The sequence below is a fragment of the Malania oleifera genome, chromosome 11 (genome assembly GCF_029873635.1).
Source record: "Malania oleifera isolate guangnan ecotype guangnan chromosome 11, ASM2987363v1, whole genome shotgun sequence".
Classification (NCBI taxonomy): Eukaryota; Viridiplantae; Streptophyta; class Magnoliopsida; order Santalales; family Ximeniaceae; genus Malania; species Malania oleifera.
In genome coordinates this window covers 41,364,815-41,374,367 of record NC_080427.1, presented here as the reverse complement: position 1 = coordinate 41,374,367, position 9,553 = coordinate 41,364,815, and the positions used below count along the sequence as shown (strand labels likewise).

At 34.2% G+C, this 9,553-nt stretch overlaps 1 protein-coding gene and 1 non-coding gene across 3 annotated transcripts; both read right to left on the bottom strand.

The window, feature by feature from the left end:
- Positions 1-336: 336 nt before the first annotated feature.
- On the bottom strand, positions 337-418 carry TRNAS-GCU (transfer RNA serine (anticodon GCU)). The gene has a single exon. It is a non-coding gene; the product is annotated as a tRNA-Ser (tRNA).
- A 176-nt stretch (positions 419-594) lies between these two features.
- On the bottom strand, positions 595-2,220 carry LOC131168362 (thioredoxin-like 3-1, chloroplastic). Of its 2 annotated transcripts, XM_058127727.1 has the most exons (5): positions 1,648-2,220; positions 1,285-1,359; positions 1,098-1,164; positions 950-967; positions 595-821 (listed from the first exon to the last, which is right to left on the bottom strand). In XM_058127727.1, the coding sequence occupies exons 1-5, from the start codon at positions 1,962-1,964 to the stop codon at positions 723-725; spliced, it is 576 nt and encodes a 191-aa protein (XP_057983710.1). In that variant the 5' UTR covers positions 1,965-2,220; the 3' UTR covers positions 595-722. The 2 variants fall into 2 exon arrangements, with proteins under 2 accessions (XP_057983710.1, XP_057983709.1); XM_058127726.1 differs by having other exon boundaries at positions 595-1,164; positions 1,648-2,175.
- Between the last annotated feature and the right edge of the window lie 7,333 nt (positions 2,221-9,553).

Here is a 9,553-nt window from a genome sequence, read left to right as displayed (position 1 = left end):
GTTATTAATTAAAATTAAAAATAAAAATAAAAATAAAAATCTATGTAAGTACGATTTTATAATTTTTAAACCATACTCATAATAATTAAAAAAAAAAAAAAGAAGGAAAAACTATAACCTACCACCTAATGCTTTATTCTCTTTCCCTGAAAAAGAATCATTTTTCCTAAATATACAATCTTTTATTTTGATTTTATCTTAAAATGTATATAATTAAATTATTTAATCTTTTAAAGCGGACTTTGGACATCAATAATTTTCAAAGCTTCTCGTCTGGATGGGTATCAGTACCAAAGCTAAAAGCACAGTAGAAAATGGCACGGAAAAGATTTTGATCGTCGCCTGAGAGATTCGAACTCTCGCGGGGAAACCCCATGTACTTAGCAGGCACACGCCTTAACCACTCGGCCAAAGCGACGAGTTGGTGATGCTCAGGTGCAAAACAATTCTTTTATAATGTTCCCTGCTTCGTATACTCCCAGCCATTCCGAGCCCTTGAGTTCAGGAACTGTTCATCTCAGTACCCTACCTAATTTTCACTGTCCTAATGTTTTCAGCCTTTTCACTGTTCTTCATATCATATATATAATCTACTGCACAGAAAAAAGCTTACATTCATAGAACAGGATGTACACTTGATTTGCCCCATTGAAGGAAAACCCAAAAAAGTGTATGTTATATATAATGAGAGGGATGTACAAATAGAATACTACAGACATTGATCACAAAAACTTTTGAATCATTTCTCTCACTTCATCCAACACAAGCCATGCTTTGTGCCCTCCTATCACTTCTGCCTTCATCTCCCCATCCCTCCACAGCTGCCATTCACAACAAAACCCTCAGTAAATTATCTTCACCCTTTACTTCTCCTTCTCTGCATTTTAATCAGTACAGACTACACAGTACATCTTTTTTACATATGAGCAAAAATCAGAGATGGCCTCACCTGGATCGTTGGCATTTTCTGACCACCAAAAAACAAAAAAGAGGACCCATAAGAACATCATTAATGTAATGCACAGAAAGTTCAAAACACAAAGTTTATAAACCCCCAAAAGAGAGAGAGATGCATAAATTATTATCATGATGCATACTGATATGTTTCCCCTCTTCACCAGAGCCTGGGACACACTGTTCACATCCACGCAGTAGAACTTGATCCTACAACAATGGAGGAACAAGAAGAAAATTACAAAAACAGGAAAGACACAAACACCATTTTTATTTATTTTTTATTTTTTTCGGGTGAGGTTTCAGAATTCAGAAAGAGGGAGAGATTACTTTGTGTCGTACTCGGCAGCTAATTTTTCCAATTTAGGCTTCAAATAAATGCATTTCCGGCACCAAGCAGCCATCCTACCATCAAATCAAATGAAACCCAACAACCGCCTCACTGAAATTAGAAGCATTAAATGTGCTTTATTAATTTCTAAAAAACACTTCTCTTCATTTCCCTAATCCAATTTCTCAGAACAGGCACACTAGCATCTTAGAGAAGCGTGAATTTAGATAAAATATTTTTACATTTTCATCTAATTTCCCCCAGTTTCGAAATCGAGACCTGAAAATCATTCTCCTAAACAGAGTATAAGAACATAAGCGCAAAAAAACAGAGATAAAAATAGCAATTTGACAGAGAGACACCAATCGATGATGATGGGGCGGCAGTGTTCGCTGGCTTGGAGTAGAATCTGGTCCAATTGATCACAATCTTTGATGGGTTCCATTTCTACGGAAGCGGGTCTCGAAAGATCGGGCCAAAACGCCGCCGCTCTGCACTCCCTCTTCGCTATTTTCCGCCATAGCTCTCCTCCTCTTCTGCGATCCGTACCAAACCCGGACGATTTCCACAGAAACAAACAGCCGCCGCCGCCGCTATACAACAGCTGCTGGTGCTGCTGCTCTCTCGGGTAAATTTCTTTGCACAGAACATTGTAAGCGTTCGCCGCCAGAACTGACATCCTCTGTTCTCTGAAGAATTTTCCGATCTCTCCCTCACTCGGGAGAATGTTGAAGAAGAATGATGTTAGGGCTGATGGGTCGAAGGGTGGTGGATGATCGGAAATGGCTATTCGAAGGGTGAATCGTCAGTGTTTGTGAAGGGAAATCAAAGTGTTTTCTGCGTCGCCGCTGTTTTGAAAATGAGAATCGCGACGAAGCTTATCCGGAAGATAGGTAGGAAATGGAAAGGAGGGAGAGGCTGTAGGGCCCACAGACGGAGGGGAATTAGAAATATTAATAGTTAAATAGAATGTATTTTAAATAAATAAAAAAACAATTATAAGTTATGTAAAATAAAATAAAGTGATCAAATTCATTAAATTGCATTTTGTTTATTCATGTAAAAAAATATTTTAAATATTATTTAAAGTATAAAATTGCTCGAATGCACTTAAAATTATAAATTAAATAATTTTCATGTATATAATTAAATTTTTATTTATTAATTTGGTATAAATATAGAGATATATTTTATATTTATAATAGACGGGGAAAAATTAAATTTTCTCATATTTTTGTTTTCTTTCTCCAATATTTTTTAAGTTTCAAAACCGAATTAAAATTTATATTTTTCCCAACTCACCTTATTGTATTTTTCATACTCCTAAAAAAAAAAAGGCAATTCAATGTTCAACACAAGAAAATATTAAATTTATCATTTTATTGAATTTTGTAGAATTTTACATAAATTTAAACTTAAAGGTTAATTTTTTTATGCTCCTATAAAAATTAGTCTTGTAATCGGGACGCGATATCAAATCAATATATAGGTCAGTAATGTAACGACCTGCTCCTTTTTCACATATTTTTTTTTTTAAATAAATTATCATCACATTATACATCCCAGCTCAGCAGGTCACAATCCACCTGGGCCCATGGGCACCAGGGATATAACAAAACATACAGCAGAAGCCTACGCAGCAGAAAGTATAAAATCATATACATCTCATCATATTGTGCATAACACATACCAGAGTCACTACAATTACTATCTCACAGTATATACATCTCAAAAATGAAATCTAGGGACAACCTCCCACAAAACCTAACTGTCCATACCAAAAACTTACCCTTCCAAAGAGGGCAAACAACTGATCTAGATCAGCGGGGCTTTTCCGCTCCCCTATCAGGGGCTCCTGAAAAATGTATAAGATTTAGGGGTGAGACACCTCTCAGTAAGGGAAATAAACTAATACCAGTGTGTGGCAACATGAGTATTTTGTGTTCTACATATACCATACATAACATATTCAATACTGTTTATCAAATATGGAAAAATATATGCATATCAACACATAGCAGAATATACTGCATTTTCATAAACATATCTCATCTCATACACTAATAATAACATAAAACAATCCTGGTAGGTTAGCTGGCTGTTGTCATGTATTACCCCCACATGACTGGGTTGTGTGGCCCGAAGGCGGGACCTGACAATGGTTGGCCGACCACTGCCAAGTCAAACAGTAGTCTGTAGGTCCGATGGGTCTACCCAGACTGGTCTGTACATCAGGGGCGATAACAGTACACTTCTTGAAAATAACCACATCGACCATCCAATCTCACACCACTCCGTACAGCGGCATTAACACAGATATCATGATCACGAAGACCATGGACACATAGCAACGGTACCGTGCAAGTGCTAGCCTAGACCAAGCCAACCAGGTTCTGATATCATATACATATACTAAAACCGTGATACATAAATATCTCATATCATTTATTTTCACATCAATCATATCATTTCACATATATACGTGTATCATGAAAATCATCGGCCCGTACGCCGGTATTACACATTTTAACATAGCACGGTCCGTACGCCGGCAAATTACATAGCACAGCCCGTACGCTGGCAAACCACATAGCACGGCCCGTACGCCGGCAAATCACATAGCACAGCCCCTACGCTGGCAAATCACATAGCACGGCCCATACGCCGGCAAATCTCATCCACATAGCACGGCCCATACGCCGGCAAATCACATATACATATAAAAATATCTCGGCTCGTACGCCGGTTTTCCATCATAGAAATCCATATCGTCCCCATTCAAAAAAAAAAAAAGTATTTCACAACATTTTTATACTCATGCCACACTAAACAAATTTTTCTACGTATTCAACATATAATCATTTAAACAGTATTTTTCAAATATAAATCATATATATAAATATATTTATTTTTCCTGAAACCAGATGCTATATATATATACATACATTTTCTCAAAACAAAACTAGCTTAGTTTATCCCCTTACCTGATTCCTGAAAAGCCCCTAAGAAAATCTTCCCCGTACCCACAAGGTTCTCAACTCAATACCCTGAAAATGAAAACTCACAGAATTAAAGTTTAGTATTTTCGTACGTACAATATTTTCTATAACTACCACTAAGTCAAATTCGACTTAAAAAGTCTTACCTCAACTTAGGGATGATTCCCAACGATCCCAATCAATACCCTGGAACTGAAAATTTTCAGTATTAAAGTTCAGTATTTTTACGCGTATATCACTTTCTTCAACTGTCAAAAATCCAAATATTGAATATAAAGCCTTACCTTGGATTTGGGATGAAATCCAACTTCGTTTTCCTGACGATCCGTTCCGGCAGACTTGTAGAGAACTTCGCCAGGAGCGTCGTGGTGGCTTCGGTTTGTCGATCCGGCGTAAAACTAGCCCGGAATCGAAGAGAGAGAGAGTCGTAGGAGAGAGAGAGAGAGAGAGAGAGAGAGAGAGAGAGAGAGAGAGAGAGCACTTCCAAAAAAAATATCAAAGTAAGCTTCTTGAAGAAGCTTTCCATTTCCTATATATAATAATAAACCTTAAATAAAGTAAAGCTTCTTTAAGAAGCTTTCATACTTTATATATATATATACACACACACACACACACATATATATATATATATATATATACATGCTTTAATATTTATATATATATATATATATTTGTTCCTTATCATACTATTCATTTTACTTGTTAATTTAATTAATTAATTTTATTTTATTATTATTATTATTATTTTTTAATTTTATTGTTTTTTTCCGGTTCCTACAAGTAATCCATGTCTTGATGAAAAGTGAGGCTCCGAGTGATTTAAAAACAAAATATAACCTTTTTCCCGACAAATTTGATGTATTTAATAGGGATAAAATAAAAAATCAAAATGATGATAATACTGTTTAAGCGACTCCAATTCATCCCAATTACATTCATATTAACCACTAGTTAAGGCTTAGATTGATGAGAGAGGCAAAAGGCTCCTATAACCTATTGTCTACTTGAAAGCTTAAAGGTGGAGCAAAACAGAAGTAAGGAGAAAAGAGAGTTGACGAGTGGAGTGATTTGCTCTCTAGATCTCACCCATAATTTTTCTTTATTCATTTTGTTTGAGGACAAAAGGCAGTTGAATTTGCTCCTTTTAAAGAGTGATATGTGTTACGAATTTTACGATTCTACATTCAGCTAGTACTCGAAAACCTTTATTATATAATAATCATGTGGGTTTCAATTTTGTCGAGCATATTTTATAATAGAAAACCATGGTAATCAATAGAGCAAAATGGATAATAACTCAAAAAGAGTTAAACAAAAATTATATGTAGATGGGTTGGATCAAATGAACCAAGTGGCCAAGATAAAGCGGGAAAATTGTCCCAATTGCATACAAACACAATTGGGTCAATGTTGTTTTGCCAATTGCTATGGTATGGCAAATGGTAATTCTCTTCTACAAGATATAGATTAAAATATGGTCTTATTATTAGTTGAGATTGTTCGTGGATTTTATATACTTAAGTATCTGTTATGTAATTATTGTAAAATCATGCCTTAAGGTTATGTACACATGCAATAAATATGAATAAAGGGGAAAAAATCAAAAGAGATAAGAAGAACAACGAGTTTACGTGGTTCAACAATGTATCTACGTCCACAAAGCTCTTCTGCAAATTTCACTATCATTAAATAAAAATTGTCTTAGGTTTCAACTCTCGATGTATATAGCCTCATATGAAAATTTAAAAGTGCCCTTATGTGATAATAAAATTACATTGTGCCCTTGCTTAAACATACTGTACCATACCAAAACCCTCTCATTTGCAATGGACTGAAACTCGATAACCTCTTTTAAATTTGAGTCATAACTCAACAATAATAAAAACATGTTATATGGGTTAAGTGATGTTAGACTATGGCCCTCGATATAATTTTTCCAATAAAATTTTTTATTTATTAGGTGACCAAATTTGAACATGCAAAGCATTATGATAGATAACAAAGAATGCATAGCAGAAAAGTCGAGACCCATTATTGTATCCTCGAAAACTTTCTTATTGTCAAAAGTATAGGGGTATTGGCCTCGAATTCTAGTAGGGATGGAAAGAAGTATGAGATCGCTTATGCAATTCAAGTCCTATTTAGGCTAAACACTAAACCCTGAAAAAAGAAAAAGGCAAAAAAAAGAAAAAGAAAAAGAAAAAGAAAAATAAAAAAGACTCATTGGTCATTACTTGATGGGCCATGTATGGCCCGTAGTAGTGTGCATTGGACTTCATGGCCCATTACATTGTGGACCCTAAATCTTTTTTTTTTTTTTTTCTGGGCTTTGCTTCTAAAAGTAATTATGCAAAGAAGTATTAGTACTTTGATCATGAAAAATTTCTTGAGAATACAATAAGCTTTCAAATTATTTTAATATAATTTTTAATAATCTAAATTTTGATGAAAATAATGTTAGCACTAGAGGAGCCCACTCCTCCCCCTTAAATAGAAACTGGGTCTTACGTTAGAAGAATTAGTTTCACGTCTCGACTTTTACGATGTCGCTCACCCAAAATTACAAACCGTCGACTCTGATACCACTTATTAGCACAAGAGGAGTTCATGAGTGGGCTTGATACACATGGGTGAACACCAACTTGATCCAAAAATTTAAACATATTGAGTCTTGGGTCCAACCATGTATATAAGCACCCATCATCCATTTAATTTTTTTAATGTGGGACAAACTCACAAGTGGAATTCTCAACAAATAACATCCTACTTTCAAGCACATGATTTTTAGTTGTGCGATTTTTTTATAATTCTTTCAAAAATTTAAAATTAAAAGTAAGAACTATCTTTCATAACTAAAAACATATCTCAAACATACAATGAGGCATTATTAAAAAAAAACATGATGTTTTGGCCTATTATAAATATTTTGAATCATCAATATTGCAAGTTGTTTTCCTATTTTTTTTAGTTGTTCGATTCCTCTGCTACATGATCATAGCATCATGCTTTCGCATACACAAGATTATGACTTGTAACATATTATAAAAATTCATTATGAGTTGAATTTGCTTAAGTGGTAGGTGTAAAATTGGGAATTGGTGATCTCAATGTCCAATGTTCAATTATCCACTTGTGGTTTGCCTAATAAATTATCAGGAATGCGTTAATAAGCAGATGACAATATTTTTGTCTCCTCGATTTGATACCTGCTGATTGGGTTTGAAGGATTTGCCTAGGGGTGGCAAAATGAGCTAATGGGCCGGTTCGTGCGAATCATAAACAGGTCGGAGTTAACGGATTCGGGTTTACCCATTTATTAACAGATGATTACTATGTAAACTCGAATCCACAAGTTTAATAAACGGGTCACCCGTTTTAAAAAATATAATTTATTTATTTTAATAATTTTTAAACATTTCATATAAAATGACATTTTAGAAAAAAAAAACACTCCTTCATTTGATTTTTAAACAAGTCATAAATGGGTCACTCGAGTGGTTTGACCCGAACCCGCATAACCCATTTAAACAGGTTAGGTCCAAATTGACCTATTTACAAACGGGTCAACTTGTATTAAACCCAAATCTGATTTAAATGGACGGATCACGAGTCACTCATTAGGTTTCAATGGATAATTTAACTAAAAACAAATATTAAAATCACCTTATATCATTTAATCAATACCAAATATAATAATATTCCATGTCAAAATATTAAACATGTAAAGTACGGTACCCTAATATTGGTGCCTGGCGATGAATTGGGAAATCTCTTTTAATTTTAAAGCTTCATTAGACATAAAAGTGACTTGGGGTAGCCCTTTGTACTCCAGCACATTGGAAAGCAAAAGCAAGAAGAAAAAGAAGAAGAATAAAAAGTACTTATGCTGTCTGATGCGTGTTTCTGTGATTCACTGATAGGAGCGAATGAAGGAGAGGTTGATCTTGTGGTTAGGAGCATGTTGGATGCATGTCTGCTACCTTTTTGGGTCAATAATTAATTAATTACTTACTTAGTTAATTCCCTGTTTGGATCCTAATTATAGGGCATCAAAAGTTACTTTTCAAAAGTCAAATTATTGAAAGAAGAAGAAGAAAAAAAAAAACATTCAGATGATGTTTCATTTTCTTGGGATGAGGAATGGATGCTTTGGATCTTTAGCCACAAAAAAAAAATGGTGGCAGATTGAGGAATTTTTTTAGAAGAATTAACAAATTTTAAAATATTAAAAAAATAATATTTTTTTAAAATTTGTAATCAAAATACAAAAGCATTCACATCTAACACGACTAATAATTATTTCAAAAATAATATTTGTTTATTAAGAAAAGGTAAAAAAAAAACTCTTCTTATCATGTCATTACACTTAATTTATCATATATATATATTTAAATCCTACATATTTTATGTTCATTATTGTTAAGAATAGAGACAACCAGTACTTTTAGTAGAGGCAATCCCTTAATTTTCTAAAATTTCTTTTTCATTTTCAAAATTTCAATAGGGGCATATGCTGCCTAGGGGTGTTGCAATGCGCCGCAACTCGGTGGGTGACTTGTGATCCACCCGTTTAAATCAGGTTCAAATTTAGTAGAAAATGATCAAAGTAGTTGGTTCATAAACGGGTCAACCTAAACTCGACCCATTTAATAAATGGGTTAGACGAGTTTGGGTTATGTATGTTACATTAAAAAAATATTAATTAAAGAGATGTACAATTTTCTATATTTTATGTTTTTTTGTTAAGATATTAATAAATAGAATAAAAGAGTGGTTTTAAAATATATATATATATATATATATATATATGTCACTTTATATGAAATGTTTTTAAAATTTTAAAATAAATAAATTATATTTTTAAACGGATTCTTAACAAGTACATTGTAACGCCCTGACCCTCTAGGTGGACCCGGAGTGCTACTACTAAACATACATAACATACATCTTTCTGATACCACACATATACAACCCGCCCTGTAAGAACCCGAACCGTGGTATATGGACTTTTATGTAAAAGAGGGGTGAAAATGGAATTTGCATAGAATTCGTTGACGAAGGCTGAAGACTTCTCGTCGACGAAATTCAGAAGCTCGTCGATGAGTGAATACCGAGAGGTCCAGAAAAATTTGAAATATCTGGCTCGTCAACGAGGCTACCGATTCATCGACAAGGCTAGTGAAGAATTCATCGATGAGGACCTCAATTCCTCGACGAATTCCCCCGGGTCAAAGGCCTATAAAAGGTTCTTTTAGGTTGCTTTGGG

Bases quoted from the DNA above. Each gene is read 5' to 3' on its own strand.
- LOC131168362 (XM_058127726.1), bottom strand. From the start codon at position 1,964: ATGTCAGTTCTGGCGGCGAACGCTTACAATGTTCTGTGCAAAGAAATT. The intron at 1,360-1,647 runs GTGTCTCTCTGT...ATTTGATGGTAG, and splicing joins CGCCCCATCATCATCGATTG to GATGGCTGCTTGGTGCCGGA. The intron at 1,165-1,284 runs GTAATCTCTCCC...CCATTGTTGTAG, and splicing joins GCTGCCGAGTACGACACAAA to GATCAAGTTCTACTGCGTGG.